Here is a 22,811-nt window from a genome sequence, read left to right on the forward strand (position 1 = left end):
TTGCCCTGTGCAATTACCATTTGTTACGTGGGTAATGTGCGATGCCTGCAGGTTGCTCAATTTTCTTCCTTAGCAGTCGGTTTATGGTAAATATCTCTTGTGCGCAGACTAAACAATGCGTTTTTACTGAGGCAGGCACACATAGGTGTTAAGAACAGTAAATGCTATGGTCTAAGGATACGGAGCAAATGTGTTGCACTCAGAGTCGTTGTGTCTACCAGCATTGTGACTACCTGACCTCAGCGTGTAGGGTATCGCCGTAGCTTTATCATCTTTGTGTCTTTCCAGGCAGGCAGCCAATATGGATGTTTGAGAATAACATATACGGTAAGCAGAAAGCCAGTCCCAGGGCATTTTTATGTAACTTATGTTCTTAGATAAACCTCTTCTTCAATTGCACTACTTCTCCAACTGCCTTATATACAGTGTCGGACTGGGGTGCCAGTAAAATGTATTTGCTCATACCGTGGCAGCAGCAAGACTCTAAAAGATGATGGATTATGGGGGTCCCTGCAGTGACTTTGAGAGGTCAGGTCCCAGGGTAAAGAGGATACTGGCTAGCCTGCCTCTTACCTAGAAGTCATCTCCACCACCCGATTTGTGTATAATAAAGTGGATGGGTTGTTAAATAATATACACAGTTTTTATACAATCATAGGCTGGTATCCGTATATATATATATATATATATATATATATAGTGCAGTCAGTCTACTGTACCATGTGCCAGGGGGTGGGGGACTAAGAGTCCACCTTGCTCAGGGCCCACCGGGGGATTCACCTGTTTCCCTGTGAGCCAGTCTGAGCCTGTTTATATATGCCAACTATCTTATACATATAACAGACTATTCCTTCACCAACAGCCCATTATCCCACCTTTACCTAACTGTCCTATATGACTAACCACTCCTTCTTCATCTAGCCTATATGACAGATCTCTTTTTCTCCAAGAGCTCTTATTAGCCAGACTACTTCTTTTCCAACCATTCTACTGTATATGCCCAACTAGTCTTCCTCCAACTATACTGTATGCCAGACTACTCCTTCTATAATGTGCACCAGACCACTTGTTCCTCAACTGTGCTATATGACAGACCACACCTCATGCTGATCTATAACCCAGACTACATTATCTCCAAATGTTCTGTATCTCAAACACCTACTCTAAATGTGTTTTTACAAATGTCTTATATGCCAGATTACTTCTTCTACAACTTTCCTATATGCCAGACTAGTTTTATCTCACTGTTATATATGCAAAACTACTCTTGCATTTTGTATGCAAGACCATTCCTTTGTATCCGGTATGCCACACCACTGTTCTCCAACTGTCCTATATAACAGACTACTCCAACTGCTCTGTATGCCAGACCTATCTTTTCCATCTGTCCTATATACCTGTACCAAACCATTCATTCTCCTCCTCTACTATATGCAGACTCCATATTCTCCACCTGTGCTATATGACCATTCATCAAACTGCTATATATGCCAGACTACTCCTTTTTCTATAAACCAGACCACTTGTTCTCCAAATGTGCTATGACTGACCACTCCTCAAACGTCCAAGTGTCTTCAATATGCCAGAACACTTGTTCTCAAATGTTAAGATCACCTCTTATCAAGATGTACTATATACCAGACCACTCCTTCTCCTATCATCCTAAATCCCAGATTACTCTGTCCCCAACTACCTTATTTCCCCCACCACATCTTTACCCACAATTTCATATTCCAGATCACTCTTTCTCCAACTTATCCATAGACTATTCCTTCTCCATCTGTCCAATATGACAGACCACTCCTTTTCCAATGGTGCTATATATCAAACCACTTCTTCTCCAACTGCCCTATATGCCAGATAACGCCTTTCCCAAATTTCCTATATACCATATTACTCCATCTGCAACAATCTTATATGCCAGGCCAATTCTTCAGCAACTGTGCCTAAATACCAGTAACCCTGCCAATCAGGGCCTCATATCATACCAAGCACAGGGCCTTCCATTGGATAGCAGCTTTGCTTGGTATTGCAGCCCCACCCAATTCACTTGAATGGGACTGAGCTGTGCATAGGACATGTGACCAATTAATTAATTAAAGTGACATCACTGGCTGATTGGCATGAGTGCTAGTAGTCTGACCCCCACCAATCAGATATTGATGGACAATCCTGAGGATTGCCCGTTAATATCAAAATCTCGGACAATCCCTTTAATGTAATAAACAAGGTTGGCATCTACAGTATTTCCTGCACATTAATAGTTCAGAGAAGTATCTCCTCCTTAAAATGGGTGTGCCTGACCATTCCTTTGCAAACTATCATGTATAACGAACCACTCATTCTCCAACTGTCCTATATGTCCGAACAATCTTTCTAGTATCCTATACATCAGACTGCTCCTTCATCTGTCTTTTATATCAAATCACTACTTCTTCAACTGTTCTATATGTTAGATAACTCCATCTCTAAATGTAATATATAGTGTTGAGCAAAGTGGAATTCAATCCAAAGTTTAGGAAAATTTTGATTCACAACTAATCCAAATTTCCTCGTGCTTCGTGGTAACGAATTGTTTTTATTCCTAAAATGGTGTCTACATGTATTATAAAGTGAAAGTAAGAAGCCCGGGAGCATGAGATCACCCATAATTCCATGCAGACAGCCAATCAGTAGCAAGTAGCCAGCCCCTGTGATGTCACAGCCCTTTAAAAGCCCCATCCTGCATGGTCTCCGCCATTTCATTGTGTGCTGAGCATAGGAAGAATTGTGACAAGGTCTAGGAACAGTGTTGCTAAAAGCTTTTATTTGAAGGGATCCATAGGTGACAGTGCAGTTTTCATCAATATCTGTATAGGGCACAGAGCTATCTAATTGAACAGAGTCCGGCAATCTGTATGCAAATGGATACCATTTGTAGACGGATCTGGATGCGGATCCGTCTCACAAATGCATTGCAATACCGGATCCGTCTCTCCGGTTGTCATCCAGAAAAACACATCCGGTATTTTTCAAATTTTTAAAGGTCTGCGCATGCGCAGACTGCAAAACCGGATCCGTTTTTCCGGAACACTCCAGAATTTTGGACTGAGAAAATATCGCAGCATGCTGCGGTATTTTCTCCATCCAAAAACCGTACAGTGACTGAACTGAAGACATCCTAATGCATACTGAATGGATTGCTCTCCATTCAGAATGCATTAGTATAATACTGATCATTTTTTTCCGGTATTGAGCCCCTAGGACGGAACTCAATACCGGAAAAGTTTAACGCAAGTGTAAAAGTACCCTAATTCTACTGTTATTGGGGTGTCCACCTGCCTGTCACAGTAACTGTTTCAATACAAGAAAGGACTAGCTTTGCACGTTGCTGCAATGCACAATGATGTTCACTGAGTTATACTCTCCCTGTAAACCTGGATATAATGGATTTAACACACTTCGTGACAAATTAATGATGAAGCAAATTTCCTGAAAAAAATCGGCGAAGCATCCAAATTGAATTTTTTAAAACTTTGCTCATCTCTAGTAATATATATCCAGACAACTGAACTTCAACTATCCTTTATGACTAACCATCCTTCAGTTATCCACTATGCCAGACAACTTCTATAAGACTACTCCTTTTATCACTGTGTTGTATGCCAGACCACATTTTCTCACACTTTTCTACAGTATATACCGATCTGACCACTCCTTCCACTGCACTATATGCCAGACCACTCCTTCCACTGCCCTAGATGCCAGACCACTTCTCTCAAATTATCCTACAGTATATGCCAGACCACCTCTTCTCCAACTGTGCTACAGTATATGCCAAACCTATTTTTTCTTATACCATTCTACAGTACATCCCAGACCGCTCTTTATCTAACAGTCCTACCTGTTTATGTCAGAACACTCCCTTGTTATCTATATTATACTTAATCACTCATACTCCAACTGTCAACATCCTAAGCCACTCCTTTAACTATCTTATATAACAGACCACTCCAACTGTCCTGTATGCCATATTACTCCCTTTCCAAGTATCTTACAGTATATACCTTGGGGCTTGAAAGTTTGTGAACCCTTCAGAATTTTATATATTTCTGCATAAATCTGACCTAAAATGATCCAATATCGCATCTGTGAGTGGCAAAAGTATGTGAACCTTTAGGATTAGCACATAACTTGAAGGTGGAATTATAGTCAGGTGTTTTAAATCAGTGGGATGACTGGGTGGCTTGTTTTATTTAAAAAACAGGGATCTATCAAAGTTTAATCTTCACAATTTGTGTTGAGCGCAAATATTCGAATAGCAAATTTTTCTTGAGAATATCAGCACTTCGATAATTCGTAAATATTTAGAATATATTGATATATATTCGTTAAAACAAATATTCGTATTTTTTTTTTATCTGAACCCATTAGTAATAGTAAATGTAATTGCCCTATAGTCTACATATTCGACAATTCTACCAAGCCAACCCATAAGATAAACTATATTAAAGAATATTTTCATTATTTTAGCCTTCTCACATTGGCCCGCAAGCAAAAAGCAGGCCGGTAATGGACCATTACTTGTGGGCCAATGTGAGAAGGCTAAAATATCTTAGTCAGTATTGAATTAGAATATTCTTCATTATTTAATATAGTTTATCTTATGCGAAAAATGCGCATGCGCACACGAATATTTCAATGACGATTTTTCGCAATAGAATAGCATTGTACGAATATAACGAAGTCTTGAATTAGCAAATATATCACAAATATTTAGCGAAATATTAGTGAAATATTGCGAATTCACTATTCACAATACATGTTTGTGTAAGTGAATTCACTATTCACAATACATGTTTGTGTAAGTGTATCATGGTACATACAAAGGAGATTTATGAGGACCTCAAAAGAAAAGTTGTTGATGCTCATATGGGCTGGAAAAGTTTCCAAAACCATCTCTAAAGATTTTGCACTTTTCTTAGCAAAAAAAAGTACCTGAAGTTCAGATCATACTTTAGAATTCATACACTCATACAGAGCTGACATCTCAGGGATGTATGGGAATATGAGTGCTGTAGAGGCAGAAACACACATCCCTGTTCCTACCTGTCCCAGCCCCGCTCTGCAAAAACCTGGTATACAGGTTCTTTTAAAAAAAATTGCATATTGTGATAAAGTTCATTATTTTCTGTAATGTACTGATAAACATTAGACTTTCATATATTTTAGATTCATTATACACAACTGAAGTAGTTCAAGCCTTTTCTTGTTTTAATATTGATGATTTTGGCATACAGCTCATGAAAACCCAAAATTCCTATCTCAAAAAATTAGCATATCATGAAAAGGTTCTCTAAACGAGCTATTAACCTAATCATCTGAATCAACTAATTAACTCTAAACACCTGCAAAAGATTCCTGAGGCTTTTAAAAACTCCCAACCTAGTTCATTACTCAAAACCGCAATCATGGGTAAGACTGCCGACCTGACTGCTGTCCAGAAGGCCATCATTGACACCCTCAAGCAAGAGGGTAAGACACAGAAAGAAATTTATGAACGAATAGGCTGTTCCCAGAGTGCTGTATCAAGGCACCTCAGTGGGAAGTCTGTGGGAAGGAAAAAGTGTGGCAGAAAACTCTGCACAACGAGAAGAGGTGACCGGACCCTGAGGAAGATTGTGGAGAAGGACCGATTCCAGACCTTGGGGGACCTGCGGAAGCAGTGGACTGAGTCTGGAGTAGAAACATCCAGAACCACCGTGTACAGGCGTGTGCAGGGAATGGGCTACAGGTGCCGCATTCCCCAGGCCAAGCCACTTTTGAACCCGAAACAGCGGCAGAAGCGCCTGACCTGGGCTACAGAGAAGCAGCACTGGACTGTTGCTTAGTGGTCCAAAGTACTTTTTTCGGATGAAAGCTAATTTTGCATGTCATTCGGAAATCAAGGTGCCAGAGTCTGGAGGAAGACTGGGGAGAGGGAAATGCCAAAATGCCTGAAGTCCAGTGTCAAGTACCCACAGTCAGTGATGGTCTGGGGTGCCATGTCAGCTGCTGGTGTTGGTCCACTGTGTTTTATCAAGGGCAGGGTCAATGCAGCTAGCTATCAGGAGATTTTGGAGCACTTCATGCTTCCATCTGCTGAAAAGCTTTATGGAGATGAAGATTTCATTTTTCAGCACGACCTGGCACCTGCTCACAGTGCCAAAACCACAGGTAAATGGTTTACTGACCATGCTATTACTGTGCTCAATTGGCCTGCCAACTCTCCTGACCTGAACCTCATAGAGAATCTGTGGGATATTGGGATGAGAAAGTTGAGAGACGCAAGACCCAACACTCTGGATGAGCTTAAGGCCGCTATCGAAGCATCCTGGGCCTCCATAACACCTCAGCAGTGCCACAGGCTGATTGCCTCCATGCCACGCCGCATTGAAGCAGTCATTTCTGCAAAAGGATTCCTGACCAAGTATTGAGTGCATAACTGAACTTAATTATTTGAAGGTTGACTTTTTTTGTATTAAAAACACTTTTCTTTTATTGGTCGGATGAAATATGCTAATTTTTTGAGATAGGAATTTTGGGTTTTCATGAGCTGTATGCCAAAATCATCAATATTAAAACAAGAAAAGGCTTGAACTACTTCAGTTGTGTGTAATCAATCTAAAATATATGAAAGTCTAATGTTTATCAGTTCATTACAGAAAATAATGAACTTTATCACAATATGCTATTTTTTTTTTTAAAGAACCTGTAAATGCGCTAGCAGAGTAGACACAGGCAGGAGGAATGATGTGCTATTTGAACTCCTGCTTGCGCTCATTCTGCTTTGCTAAAAGCCTGCATACCACATTAGTACGTGATTTTGCAAGTTTCCATCACATTTAGAATAGGTTTTTATAAGTTTATATGAAGGTTTAGGTATACTTTAAATAATAAATGTTATGTTTTGAGAAAGGAAAACACTGCATTACAGCATAAAAACCTTTACCTGTGAAAGGCAGTGGTGGTAGTATCCAGGACCATATTTACGACAAGACACCTAAAGGAGGGAGGCGGCACTTCGTAGAGAAAACATTTATATTGATTCTTTCACCTTAGTGTTGCTTCACATATCTCCTTGTCAGTAACTTTTGTTTATTGTATCTACAAGTCAGGAGATATAATTCTTACAATGCTTACTACAGCTACAGCTAATGTAACAGATGCAACAGTAATCTCTTCAGGAATGCAGTTTAAGGGTTGAATCCCCTGACTTGGTGCTGTAGCTAACAACAGTAAGTGATAAGGAGACATCACAGCAGTCAGATAAGGAGAAAGGTGAAGCCAATATAGGACCCATGTACTGTACATTGCCAACTAGCAGAGATGATTTCTCTGCTTGTAACACTGCAGACCATTCCATAATGTACATACGGATATGAAAGTAGTAAAGGTCCTCAGTATAACTCAAAGAGAAAAAAACACAGCGGCCAGAGGGTAAGAGCAAGAGCATACAGAGAGAATTAGGGTCTATTCAAATAAGTGATCTTAAACTAGTTTGTGTTCCAGCCTGTGAACATAGATGCATTTTTATAATGACCACTAACAGATGTTGTCTGTGTCCTGTCTGTTTTCCTTGCAGATCCACACACTTGAGTGAATAAATCTTGAGGGAAAATCAGAGTCAGATGGTTCATGCTGTGATCTTTCCAATCATCCAATGCACCATTCATTGCTGGAGATGCCTTTGGACTTATGCATTAAGGGGGAGATTTATCAAACTGGTGTAAAGTAGAACTGGCTTAGTTGCCCATAGCAACCAATCAGATTCCACCTTTCATTTTTCACAGCTTCTTTGGAAAATGAAAGGTGGGATCTGATTGGTTCCTTTGGGAAACTAGTCCAGTTCTACTTTACACCAGTTTGATAAATCTACTCCTAAGTTTCTATTTTTCTGGCAGCTGTTTTAACTACACAGCCAAAATTGCATTTAAAAAGGCATTTAAAACTGCACTTAGATTTACTGCATTTGCTGCCGTTTTGTGATATAGTAACTGGCCATGCAACCCTACGCACACAAGTCGTTCTACCGATAAATGGTTAAACAAAAATAAAGTTTCAGAATGGCCAAGTCAAATTCCTGAACTTATTCCAATAAAAATGTTGTGGAAGGACCTCAAGCAAACAATTCATGGGAGGAAACCTACCAACATTAGAGAGTTAAAGATGTTTTGTACGGAATAATGGGATAAAAGTCCTCCAAGCCGATGTGCAGGACTTATCAACAATTACCAGAAATGTTTAATTGCAGTTATTGCTGCACACGGGGGGTCACATGACATATTGAACGCAAAGGTTCATATAGTTTTGCCTCTCACAGACATGTGATCATTTTTTTGATCTGGTTATCTTTATCTACTTTTATGAAAATCTGATGTAGTTTTAAGTCAAATTTATTCAGAAATATAGAAAATTCTGAAGGGTTTAAAAACTTTCACCAGACTACTCCTTTTCCAACTGTTGTATTACCTAATACGTCTCCAAATGTCCTATATGCCAGACCCCTCCTTATCCAAGTATCCCATGTACCTGACCTCTACCAAACTACTCTCTACAGGTCTTTTGGCACCATATTGCTCTATCCACATATGTTCTATGTGCTAGACCACGCAGTCCACAACTCTTCTATGTGCCAGACCACTCTGTCCTCTATCCTGTTCTCTGAGATCGAGCCTACTGCAGCACTGTCCTTAAAGGGGGTGAATATTATTGAATTGAGCCCACAAATGGGCATTTCTAGGATCACCTGTAGGTATTCTGAGATTCGTATCTGGTCAATTAAAGCCAAGAGTGACAAGAGCGAATTTCAAATGTCTCCTCTGATACAGATTTGGTCTTGGCACATAAAGGAGAAGGACTAAATTAAAATTAAATATTTATTAACCCTTTAACCATTTTTGATTATTGATGTTAAGAGGTTATATTAAAACACTACTCTAAATACTGCCACATTCTTTATATAGTTTACCTGGAGACTGACTATTTAAGATGAATTTGTGATATATCTCTGCTTGTTGCTCTTGTGTAATGTATTCTTTTCTTGTCCACAGGTTTAAATGGTAACTAGGAAATAGTCAACCACTAGTTGACCTGAGAAGCAGCCATGAATAACACTAGTTTCGCTAATGTGTCAGCAGACGACAGGACCATGATGGGGAGTCCTTACAAGACTGTGGAGGTTGTGTTCATTGTCATTGTAGCTGGATCCCTTAGCCTTGTGACCATTATTGGAAATATCCTGGTAATGGTCTCTATAAAAGTGAATCGGCATCTACAAACTGTCAACAATTATTTTCTGTTCAGCTTGGCCTGTGCTGATTTAATTATTGGGGTATTCTCCATGAACCTATATACTTTGTACACTGTGATTGGTTACTGGCCATTAGGGCCTGTAGTTTGTGACTTGTATCTGGCTCTAGACTATGTTGTCAGCAATGCCTCAGTCATGAATCTCCTCATCATCAGCTTTGACAGATATTTTTGCGTAACTAAACCACTGACCTATCCAGTGAGAAGAACCACAAAAATGGCTGGCATGATGATTGCTGCAGCTTGGGTGCTGTCATTTATCCTATGGGCACCAGCTATACTTTTTTGGCAATTCATTGTCGGTGGGCGAACGGTTAAAGAAGGAGAATGCTACATTCAGTTCTTCTCCAATGCTGCAGTCACATTTGGCACTGCTATTGCTGCATTCTACTTGCCTGTCATTATTATGACCATATTATATTGGCAAATATCTCGTGCTAGTAAGAGTAGAATAAAGAAAGACAAGAAGGAACCAACCACCAATCAAGATCCCATATCTCCAAGCAACGTCCAAGGAAAAATAGTTAAACCAAACAATAACAACCTATCGGCCATTGAAGATGGCTTAGAGCACAGCAAAATCCAGAATGGAAAAGCTTCCAGAAATTCTGTTACTGAAAACTGTGTCCAAACAGAAGGAGAGGAAAAAGAGATCTCCAACGACTCCACATCTGTAAGCGTGGTAGGTTCAAATGCAAAGGAAGATGGAAGTGCCAAAGATGGTCCTCAAGCTTCAGGATCTCAAACCATTCCAAAAGTTGTGAACTCCAAGCTGGCATGTATAAGAATTGTTACTAAATCCCAAAAGGGTGATTGTGGGTCTACAAGTGGCACCACCATAGAGATTGTCGCTGGGACAAATGGTCGTAATGGAGAAGATAAGCAGAACATTGTGGCAAGGAAAATTGTAAAGATGACAAAACAACCAGCCAAAAAGAAAATTCCACCCTCCAGAGAAAAGAAAGTGACAAGAACTATCTTGGCTATACTCCTAGCTTTCATTATAACCTGGACACCTTATAATGTCATGGTTTTAATCAACACTTTTTGTGACGTATGTGTGCCCAACACAGTATGGACAATTGGTTATTGGCTTTGCTATATCAACAGTACCATCAACCCTGCTTGTTATGCTCTCTGCAATACCACTTTTAAGAAAACTTTCAAACACCTCCTAATGTGTCAGTACAAAAACATTGGCTCAGCAAGGTAAAAGAAGAAAAAAGAAAAAAAGTAAAGGTGGAGCTGTCATTGAAATTTTATGCCATAGCACTTTACACTCAATTATGGAATGTGCAATCTAGGATTCCTATTCTGGCACAGACCTGTGGATGATGTCCACCCACTGCACTTATATATTCATTATTGGACTGAGTAGGATTTACGTAGGTGAACTGGGCTGCTCTTTGATTAAAAAAGAATAAGAGAAAACACTTCAAAGGGCTTTTGAGGTCCACTTATTTTCCACATCTGTATTATTAACATACATATTTTTAAGTGTTTTGAAATCTGTAGGAGACTTATTCTACAGATGTAAGTTTGAGATCTGACCATATCAGACTGATCAAATGAAAATCACTTTATAAGGCTTTGGGATTAAAAAAAAACACAAAAACTTTGACCTTTTTGTGGTATGAACATCTAAGACATTGGAAATACTAAGATACATCAAGTTCTATACAGAGTTCTCACCTTTATCCTAGCGTTAAAACTGGCTCTTCTGTGCCTCTGTGTCTTTAGTGACTGTATCAAAAAATGTTTCTCAAGTTTTTGCCCTTTGGGGTCTATGTTAGAGCTTCCTGAAAATAACTAGCCAAGCAAATAATATATATAAGATGTTTTGTGTTCATGGCACAGATAAGCATCCTTTCGTACTCGAGTTGCTGCTGATATTCATATTCATTCAACCAGGAGATGATGTTCAGCAACGACTGGTCTACGCAAGTTCCATAGTCCATTCTTCATTCTAAAAAAATTATATATTCCAATGTGAAATGACTTAGTCAGTCCACATTTACTGAACGGTCATTGTACAAGTCCTGATGCTACCAAAATGGTTTCTGGAGATTCTTACATACCTGATATCCATATAAGCATGGGCATATCAACTACAGGGCAAGTACTGCGTGTAAAAATTTTTAAAAAATGTATTTTTATTTTCAAAATGTGCATAGCTATTCTGATTGTCTATATTATTACAACTAATAATAATCAAGTCAAAGACTAATTGCCTTTTTTGTTCACCTCATGATCATTTCTAATATTTCCCACATTTAAGTGCATTAACCTTTAAAGGTACCCACCAACTGTATACAGTACAGGCAGATATGTACTTTTAAGGGTCATCAGGACACATTAATGAAAAGGGTAATTTTGGATGAGAGCCATTTTAGAAATATATAATAAAAATGGTGCTCATTATCGTAGGTTCATGTATACACACCGTAAACAATTAGAATATTATAATAAATATCAAAAGTAACATGCAAAGCCATCAGATAAATGTATTACTTGGAATTAAAGGGGTTGTACAGGATTTTTAAAAAAAATGGCTACTTTCTTTCAAAAACTGCCCACATGTACTGTATTGCAGCTCAGTCCCACTCACTTCAGTGGAGCTAAGCTGCAATACCAGACACAATCAATGGAGAGTTGTGGCATTGATTTTGGAAGAAAGCAGCTATGCTTTTTCCTAATCCTGGACAACTTTTTTAATAAAAATGTGTGGACACATTCTCTGCAATGTATGGTGTCCCATCCTTGTTGATTGGTTGCTTTGAATACTGATCAGTGATCACTTGCTATGGATAATACCTCTGCAATGGCTAATGCCCCTTTCTGCAAAGCCACTTGTAAAGAATTTTTACCCGTTAGCCTTCGTGGTTGCTAGGCAACAACAAACACAAAGTCAACAGTGTTAAACTTCAATGTAACCCAAAATGTTATCAATATGAATTACAATCTTTTATTGTATAATTGTAAGATGTGTTATAAGATGGTGATGGTGGGAAAATCCTTGTAATATTCTACAGGTTCAAGTAATGTAAAATCTCTAAGCAATATGACTATTTGTCTTTTTGAATTTTTTTTCCCATGTATGTACTACTGAAAATTATTACAAAATGTTGAACTGTGTAAAGCTTGCATTTGACAAGATCATAAATATAAAAGACAATTCAGAATGTGCCGTCATTCTTATCAATATGGCATAACAACCTGGCTCACTTCTACAGAAAATGTTCAATGAGGACAAAGCTATACACATGCTACAAAGCTCAGTATCAGATCGGCGGGGTCCGACACCCCTGACCTGACGATCAGCTGGTTGAAGAGAAGGCAAGCACAGCCTTACCTTCATTATTTACCTGCTCGTCATTGACATCGCAGCAGTAAACAGGTGTAATCACAAGCCGTGCCATTAATTTCAATAGGACAACTCCTTCCTATTCAAGTGTATAGGAACGAGCTGTCCCATAGAAGTGAACGGGATGGCTTCTTGAAATTACACTTGCTCACCGCTCCGATGTTGATTCAATGAAGAGAAGGCAGTGCTATTACGGAGTGTAGCCTTCTCTTCAACCAGCTGATTAGCAGGGGTGCCGGGTGTCAGACCTCTGCCGATCTGATATTGATGACCTATCCTGAGGATTAGTCATCAATATTAAGATCCCTGAAAACCCCTTTAACTAAAAAAGAAACAGCTGTGTAGAAGGCTTAAAACTGGGTGAGAAAAAGACAAACTGCTACAAAGGTGAGGTTGTGGAAGACAGTTTTATGTCACAGGTCATAAACCATGGCAAGACTGAGCACAGCAACAAGGCACAGAGTAGTTACACTGTATCAGCAAGATCCCACCCAGGTGAAAATTTCAAAGCAGACTGGGGTTTCAAGGTGTGCTGTTCAAGCACTTTGATGAAGCACAAAGAAATGGCAACGTTGAGGACAGTAGACGCAGTGGTCGGCCTAGTTAACTTAGTGCAGCAGATGAAAGGCACATGATGCTTACTTCCCTTGGAAATTGGAAGATGTCCAAGTGGTCACAGTAGTTGTCCTCACTCTGGTGCACCACAGGACCTTGCAGTTAATGGACGGTGCACCCTTTATTGTCCGTCTGGGCATTCCCTAAGTTGGATGTCCCTGATGTTGTGAGATTTAGAGGGGCAAGACAGGGCTCCTTCGTGAAGTAGGGTGTGCAATGGTGGTGCACGACAATAACCAGGCCAGTGTAGGGGTAACAAATCCAGTTTTCTTTACTGAGATAGTAGAGGCAGTTTATAAACAAAGACATTGGTAGCATTTAGTTCAGAATCTCCAGGGTACATACACAATACTTCCAAGGCTAAATATGGGGAAATGGCCAGTAAGTTGGCTAACTCTGAGTCTCTATCAGATCCAAATTACATTCCAAGTCAAGAAAAGGGGTGCACATTCACAATATGTTCTACAGTTCCCACAGCAGGGTGTAGATCCTCCAAAGGGTAGCTAAATCACAGTAAAAGTGAAGTGGGCACCTGACTTAATGTACCTTTTCCAGCAGTAAGGCTTGTTGCTATAGAACAGCTATTGAACTTATTGTCTGTCCTTTCTACCAGTCATTTAAACTGGCCCTCAACAGTCTGTATGTTGTGTACTTCTTTCTCTCTCAGAGGTTGGAGGTAGTTGTTGCAACACTCCTGTTGGAGGATGCGTCTATCCCAATTTCCCCCCCATTGTGGTTTTGTAATGCGCTCAATACCAATAAAATTAATAGCTGACGTGCGACCACCATGTGCAGCAAGAACATGTCTAGCTACTGAGGTGTCCCTCCCATTACGTATGTCTCCTATATGTTCGCTCATCCTTTTGCGGAGTAGAATAAACTCCCTGTACTGTATATATACAGTACAGACCAAAAGTTTGGACACACCTTCTCATTCAAAGAGTTTTCTTTATTTTCATGACTATGAACGCATCAAAACTATGAATTAACACATGTGGAATTATATACATAACAAACAAGTGTGAAACAACTGAAAATATGTAATATTCTAGGTTCTTCAAAGTAGCCACCTTTTGCTTTGATTACTGCTTTGCACACTCTTGGCATTCTCTTGATGAGCTTCAAGAGGTAGTCCCCTGAAATGGTCTTCCAACAATCTTGAAGGAGTTCCCAGAGATGCTTAGCACTTGTTGGCCCTTTTGCCTTCACTCTGTGGTCCTGCTCACCCCAAACCATCTCGATTGGGTTCAGGTCCGGTGACTGTGGAGGCCAGGTTATCTGGCGCAGCACCCCATCACTCTCCTTCATGGTCAAATAGCCCTTACTTTCAAAGTTTTCCCAATTTTTCGGCTGACTGACTGACCTTCATTTCTTAAAGTAATGATGGCCACTCGTTTTTCTTTACTTAGCTGCTATTTTCTTGCCATAATACAAATTCTAACAGTCTATTCAGTAGGACTATCAGCTGTGTATCCACCTGACTTCTCCTCAACACAACTGATGGTCCCAACCCCATTTATAAGGCAAGAAATCCCACTTATTAAACCTGACAGGGCACACCTGTGAAGTGAAAACCATTTCAGGGGACTACCTCTTGAAGCTCATCAAGAGAATGCCAAGAGTGTGCAAAGCAGTCATCAAAGCAAAAGGTGGCTACTTGGAAGAACCTAGAATATGACATATTTTCAGTTGTTTCACACTTGTTTGTTATGTATATAATTCCACATGTTTTAATTAATAGTTTTGATACCTTCAGTTTGAATCTACAATTTTCATAGCCATGAAAATAAAGAAAACTCTTTGAATGAGAAGGTGTGTCCAAACTTTTGGTCTATACTGTATATATATGTCCTCTACTATCCTCTAGCACCCTGTTGCCCGCCTCTAGGCTGGATGAAATATATTTGGGCATAAAGGCATACAGGTTCCATAGGGTATCCTGTGACTTTTTTCCATAGATGTTGCAGCTGGGCCTCTAGTTTCTGGCATCCCTGCTGGTCCCATAAATACTATTGCATATGGCGGAGACATTCTTGGGAAGCCCCTGCTGTGTGTGGGTGATCATTATCCTGTTGAAAAATGCCAGTTGGAAACCCTGCCATGAGAGGCAACATATGTGGTCACAGGCTGTCCTGCATGTATCGCTGAGCTGTTAGTGTCCCTCATATCATTACTAGGGGAAACCTACTGTCATATTTGATGGCTCCACAGATCATCACATTTGCAGTTGGGCAGTTTCTCACTCCACAGCAAAGGCAGGACTGAATCGCTTAGCACAAGGCCTCTGTACTCGAACCCAACAGTCATCAGGTCCCAAACAGAACCTAGATTCACCTCTAAAGATGTTATGATTACAGTTGATTATAGTTCAGGTTTCTCGTTCACGACAATACTGAAAATGAAGGCGACAGTGGCTGGCTGTTAATGGCAGGACAAGTAATTGCAATGTCTGTTCACTGTGTACCATTTTATGCTGGTTGCCATGTTTCGTGCGTGCTGTCAATGGATACTTGTGGGTATGAACTGTACCTCTGTGACTTGTATCTCCCCCCTGTCTGTATCTGTATAGAGGATAGTATCTGTTACATGTCTGTTCACTGTTTACCATTGTTGCTGTGTGTGCTGGTTGCCAGAGACTTGTGGATGTGTAGCTAGAGTCATTTATCAGCATGGCAGTGCACATTCGCTTTGGTCCATGTGTACTGGTACAAGTTGCTTGTGGTTGTGAATTGCACCACTGAGACGATCAACACGCGGTCTGGTGTTGTCCTGCTGAAAAACACTCCATACTATTGGTTCCATGACCAAATCAATGTAATACCAAGGTGTTAATGTACCTGAGATGAAGACTAAAGGGGTCCAGCTACTATATATTATGCCACCCCACACCATAATCCTGGGAGTTGGACTTGGGGGACTATCCCTTGGGAATGCCTCTTCATCACCTTGCTCACGTGGTCTCCAGACCAATCTCCTACTATCATTACAAGCAAGAAAAAAGCAGGAATCATCACTGAAGAGGATATACCACCATTCCAGCCTCCACTGTCATCTTGCTGTGCACCATGATAGCCTTTGAGAGGTGTGGCGTAAGGTCAATGGAATACCTGTAGCTGGACATCTGCCTCATAGCCCAATGCTGTGCAAATGCCTTCTGATGGTTTGCGTAGACACTGTTTTCCACCCTATGCTTAGGATATGACTTCTAAGTTCACTTGCATTAAAGAAGGGCACTATGCACCATTTGTCCAATCAGACTATACATTTGTGCAGAGGCTCGCCAGAGGTGCACCTCTTACTATCATTGCAGTTTGTTCTTGTTCTCCCAATCACTGGACACACAAAATTAAACATCTTGACCTAGGCCCGTAGTGTTCTGCGAGCAATAACCCAAGGTGTCTCAGTTCAAGAATTGTGTCCATCTCAGTTTGAGACAAGTGGTGATAACTGGCATATCAGTGAACAGGAGGCATCACACAATAATCCTGCATGACTTTATGTGATTTTTGAGGTTTCATGTGGCTAAACAACATTGCTTTTGCTGGCTTTTGTGCCCCTACCACATGCCACACACTGGAGCTACTGTAGGTAGTGTTGATCAAGCACCAAAGTCCTCGGGTGTTCGAGCACAATAGAGCACCCGAGCACAATAGAAGTCAATGGGAGAACCCAAGCATTAACCTATTACGGACACAGGGTGTACAGGTACTTAAGGACACAGGGCGTACCTGTACGCCCTGTGGATTTCTGATCACCGCCGCGCAGCAGGCACCCTGGGTCAATGCCGAGGGGGTCCTGTGACCCCCCCCCCCCCGTATCGGCGATCGCTGCGGATTAACCCCTTCTATGCCGCTACCGCAGCATAGAAGGGGTTTGTGTTTGAGGGAGCCCATCGAGTCCCCGCGCTGCTGTGGCTGGGACTCGATGTCTCAGAAGGCAGCCCGATGCCATGCAAAGGCTGCCCAATGCCTTTCACGGCATTGGGAACTGCCTTCTACGGGAGCCGAGGAGATCCAGCCTCAGTCTGGGTCTCCTAGGCAAACTGTTTGTGTACTACTCACTGTAGTACACGAACAGGCAATGCATTACAATACAAATGTATTGCAATGCATTGCAGAAGGGATCAGACCCCCAAAAGTGAATATCAGAAATAAAGTAAAGAAAAAAATGTAAAAGAAAGTGTTTTTAATAAAATTAATAAAGTAATAAAATTAATAAAGTAAAAAAAGAAAAAATCCACCTTATCTTATAATAAAAAACAGAAAAAATAAATAAAACACACATATTAGGTATCGCCGCGTCCGTAATGACCGGCTCTATAAATATATCACATGATCCACCCTGTCCGATAAATACCATAAAAAAATTAAAAATTAAAACGGTGAAAAAAAAAGCCATTTTTGTCACCTTACATCACAAAAAGTGCAACAACAAATGATCAAAAAGGCGTATTCCCCCCAAAAGAGTACAAATATAACCGTCACCTCATCCGCAAAAAATGAGCCCCTACCTAAGGCAATCGCCGAAAAAATAAAAAAACTATGGCTCAGAATATGGAGACACTGAAACATCTTTTTTTTTTTTTTTTAAATGCTGGTATTGTGTAAAACTTAAGTAAATAATAAAAAGTATACATATTAGGTATCGCTGCGTCCGTAAGAACCTACTCTATAAAAATATCACATGACCTAACCCCTCAGGTGAACACCATAACAATAAAATTTAAAAAACATTGTAAAAAAAGCCATTTTTTGTCACCTTACATCAAAAAAAGTAATAGCAAGCGATCAAAAAGTCATACGCACCCCAAAATAGTGCCAATCAAACCGTCATCTCATTCTGACAAAAATGAGCCCCTACACAAGACAGTCGCCCAAAAAATAAATAAAACTATGGCTTTCAGAATGTGGAGACACTAAAGATAAAAGTAAAGTTGAGACACACAATTTTCACGATTTGCGAATAGGGAATTTATTCATTTGCATGTAATGCTATCATCCATTGGCCCAATCTGTTTCAGATTATGAATATTTGCATAAACCGTACGTTTCGGTCGCGCAGGACCTTCATCTGTGGTTTTATCTGATCAGACGGATGTGGGTAATCTGGGGCGCTGGATGCATCCATTGGCCCAATCAAGGTATTCCCCTGGATCTTCGCGCTGCCTTTCGGTGACGAGCCTGTGAGATCCAGCCCCCTGGATCTCACAGGCCGAAAGCTGTATGAGTAATACACACTGTATTACTCATACAGCCAATGCATTCCAATATAGAAGTATTGGAATGCATTGTAAAGGGATTAGACCCCCAAAAGTTCAAGTCCCAAAGTGGGACAAAAAATTAAGTGAAAATAAAAAGTTTAAAAAATAAAGTTTCCCCCCCCAAAAAAATTAAAAGTTTAAAGTAAAAATAAACAAAAACATAATTTTCCGCAAATAAAGTAAAAAAAAATTGGTAAAAAATTGGTAAAAAATAGGGGGGAGGGGGGGGAATTATACATATTAGGTATCGCCACGTCCATATCGACTGACTCTGAGACGATCGCCCAAAAAATAAAAAAAACTATGGATCAGAATATGGAGACAATAAAACATGATTTTTTTTGTTTTAAAAAAGCTGTTATTGTGTAAAACTTACATAAATAAAAAAAAAGTATACATATTAGGTATCGCCGCATCCGTATAGACCGGCTCTATAAAAATATCACATGACCTAACACCGTAAAAAATAAAAAATAAAAACTGTGCTAAATAAACATTTTTTTGTCACCTTACATCATAAAAAGTGTAAAAGCAAGCGATAAAAAAGTCATATGCACCCCAAAATAGTGCCAATCAAACCGTCATCTCATCCCGCAAAAAATGAGACCCTACAGATAATCGCCCAAAAACTGAAAAAACTATGGCTCTCAGAATATGGAGACACTAAAACATGATTTTTTTTTGTTAAAAAAATTATGTTATTGTGTAAAACTTACATAAATTAAAAAAAAGTATACATATTAGGTATCGCCGCGTCCGTATCGACTGGTTCTATAAAAATATCACATGACCTAACATCTCAGATAAACACCGTAAAAAAAAATAAAAAAAAGACTGTGCTAAATAAACAATTTTTTGTCACCTTACATCACAAAAAGTGTAATAGCAAGCGATCAAAAAGTCACACGCACCCCAAAATAGTGCCAATAACACCGTCATCTCATCCCGCAAAAATCATACCCTACCCAAGGTAATCGCCCAAAAACTGAAAAAATTATGGCTCTCAGACTATGGAAACACTAAAACATGATTTTTTTTTTATTAAAAAATGAAATCATTGTGTAAAACGTACATAAATAAATAAAAAGTATACATATTAGGTATCGCAGCGTCCGTAATAACTTGCTATATAAAAATATCACATGACCTAAACCCTCAGATGAACACCGTAAAAAAATGTAAATAGAAACTGTGCTAAATAAACCATTTTTTGTCACCCTACATCACAAAAAGTGTAATAGCAAGCGATCAAAAAGTCACACGCACCCCAAAGTAGTGCAAATTAAAAAAAAGTATAAATATTAGGCATCGCCGCGTCCGTGACAACCTAGTCTATAAAAATACCACATGATCTAACCTGTCATATGAATGTTGTTCCTTTCCTTCTGCGCCCTACCGTGTGCCCGTACAGCAGTTTAAGACCACATATGAGGTGTTTCTGTAAACTACAGAATCAGGGCAATAAATATTGAGTTTTGTTTGGCTGTTAGCCCTTGCTTTGTTACTGGAAAAAATGGATTAAAATGGAAAATTTGCCAAAAAATTGAAATTCTGAAATTTCATCTTCATTTGCCAATAACTCTTGTGGAACACCTAAAGGGTTAACAACGTTTGTAAAATCAGTTTTGAATACCTTGAGGGGTGTAGTTTGTTCGATGGGGTCACTTTTATGGAGTTTCTACTCTAGGGGTGCATCAGGGGGGCTTCAAATGGGACATGGTGTCAAAAAAACAGTCCAGCAAAATCTGCCTTCCAAAAACCGTATGGCATTCCTTTCCTTCTGCGCCCTAAAAAATAAAATATCGTTCCCAAAATGATCCAAACATGATGTAGACATATGGGGAATGTAAAGTAATAACTATTTTTGGAGGTATTACTATGTATTATAGAAGTAGAGAAATTGAAACTTGGAAATTTGCAATTTTAAAACATTTTTGGGTAAATTTGGTATTTTTTTATAAATAAAAATTAATTTTTTTAACTTCATTTTACCAGTGTCATGAAGTACAATATGTGACGAAAAAACTATCTCAGAATGGCCTGGATAAGTCAAAGCGTTTTAAAGTTATCACCACTTAAAGTGACACTGGTCAGATTTGCAAAAAATGGCCTGGTCCTCAAGGTGAAATAAGGCTGTGTCCTAAAGGGGTTAAGGGGTTAAACCAGGCACCCCCTGCTCTGAAGAGGGGAGGGTGTCTGGTTCACATGAAAATGTCAGAAATTGATGGAAACACCACTGAAAAAGTTCGGGAACAGCATGGGGAGGATGTCTGGATGCATCTTGGACTCCCAGGTCACTTCTGGGAACGATGTTGTCCGAGTAGTACGCCACTTTTACAGACTGACAATAATATGCACAAAACCGAAGATAAAATCGATTTTAGAGGAAAAATTGTTAGGAGACATTCTTTCCTATATATTTACTTGTATATAAAGTGCAAGTGCTACCAAAAATAACAAGTAAGAGGCACTCCGATACAACCTTAATATCAGATAAAGGAGGGCCTCATTCACATTGTGGTACAATTGTTCAGGTAGTGGGACTCCTACACTCATAAAGCCTATGCACTAAGTGAAAAGGCTGCCAGAAATTTCAATGAACCGGCCTTCCAATACACCCTTTATTACACATAAAGGAGGGCATCATACACACCCTTGAAAAATTATGATTGATGGCCTGCTGGAGACCCTCAAAAACAATAGGATCAAGGGCCTGCTGGTGACCCTATATAACATTAGGGGCGAGGGTCTACTGCTAATCCTACCATCTAAATCATTAGGGGCGAGTGCCTGCTGCTGATCTGACCATCTAAAACATTATGGGCGAGGGCCTGCTGCTGAGCTGACCATCTAAAACATTAGAGGTGAGGGTCTGCTGCTGAGCTGACTCTCTAAAACATTAGGGAGATAACATGAGACGTTCTCTTTGTAGCGGGGGTCAAGAAGGGTGAACAACCAGTAATTGGTGTTGGCCAAAATGTGTATAACGCGAGGGTCACGGGTAAGGCAGCATAAAAAAAAGTCAGCCATGTGTGCCAGAGTCCCAACAGACAAGACTTTGCTGTCCTCATCAGGAGGATGACTCTCAATCTCCTCATCCTTTTCCTCCTCTTCGGCCCATCCACTCTGAACAGATGGAAAAAACCTGCTGTGGGTACTACCCTCTGTAGCGGAGGCAACTGTCTCCTGCTCCTCCTCCTCTTCATCATCATCATCATCCAATTCGTGCTGAGAACATGAACGGAGGATGGTCTGGCTATCACCCTGTGTAGTGTCTTCCCCCATTTCCACCTCTTCCACATGCAAAGTGTCCGCCTTTATTGTCAGCAGCGAGCGTTTCAGTAGACACAGAAGTGGGATGGTTGCGCTGATAATAGCGGCATCGTCGCTCACCATCTGTGTTGATTCCTCAAAGTTGCATAAAACCTCAGACATCAATGCTCACTCGTCGCTTGTGAAGAGCGGAACCTGACTGAAAAGGCGACGACCATGTTGCAGGTGGTATTTCACAACTTCCCTCTGCTTACCACAAAGCCTGGCCAACTTGTGGAACGTGGAGTTCCAGCGGGTGCTCACGTCGCACAACAGTCAGTGAGCTGGCAATTGCAAGCGCTGCTACAGCGTTGCCAGACCGGCGGCAGCTGTAGATGACTTTTGGAAATGTGCACAAACGCAGCGCACCTTCACCATTAGCACAGGCAAATTGGGGTAGGTTTTGAGAAACCACTGAACCACTAAGTTGAACACGTGGGCTAGGCATGGTATGTGTGTGAGCTTGCAGAGCTCCAAAGCCGCCACCAAGTTATGGCCATTATCAGACACAACCATGCCTGGTTGTAGGTTGAGTGGGGAGAGCTACAGCTCAGTCTGATCCCTTAAACCCTGCCACAGCTCTGCGGCGGTGTGCTATTTGTCACCTAAACAAATTAGTTTCAGCACGGCCTGTTGCCGGTTCCCCGCTGCAGTGCTACACTGCTTCCAGCTACTGACTGGTGCTGCAAGATGAGAATTGAGAGGTGGAAGTGGAGGAGGATGTGGAGGAGGAGAAGGGGCGGTTGCAGCCACAATCCTTGGCGTCGGTAGCACCTGTGCCATCCCAGGGTACGACTCGCTCCGGGCCTCCACAACTTTCACCTAGTGTGCCGTCAGGGAAATGAAGCGTACCTGGACAAAAGCACTTGTTCATGTGTCAGTCATTAAGTGGACCTTCCCAATAACTGTGTTGGTCATGCTGGTGTAAGG

At 40.4% G+C, this 22,811-nt stretch overlaps 1 protein-coding gene across 2 annotated transcripts in view; it reads left to right on the plus strand.

Moving 5' to 3' along the window:
* Positions 1-11,885, plus strand: part of CHRM2 (cholinergic receptor muscarinic 2) — a 224,418-nt gene extending 212,533 nt beyond the window's left edge. For both annotated transcript variants that reach the window (XM_040438406.1, XM_040438404.1), the window contains one exon: positions 9,072-11,885. In XM_040438406.1, the coding sequence (XP_040294340.1) occupies positions 9,125-10,543 (1,419 nt within the window). In that variant the 5' untranslated portion in view covers positions 9,072-9,124 and the 3' untranslated portion in view covers positions 10,544-11,885. The remainder of the gene's footprint in view (positions 1-9,071) is intronic.
* The last annotated feature ends 10,926 nt before the right edge of the window (positions 11,886-22,811 follow it).

Source organism: Bufo bufo, chromosome 1, assembly GCF_905171765.1.
Source record: "Bufo bufo chromosome 1, aBufBuf1.1, whole genome shotgun sequence".
Lineage (NCBI taxonomy): Eukaryota > Metazoa > Chordata > Amphibia > Anura > Bufonidae > Bufo > Bufo bufo.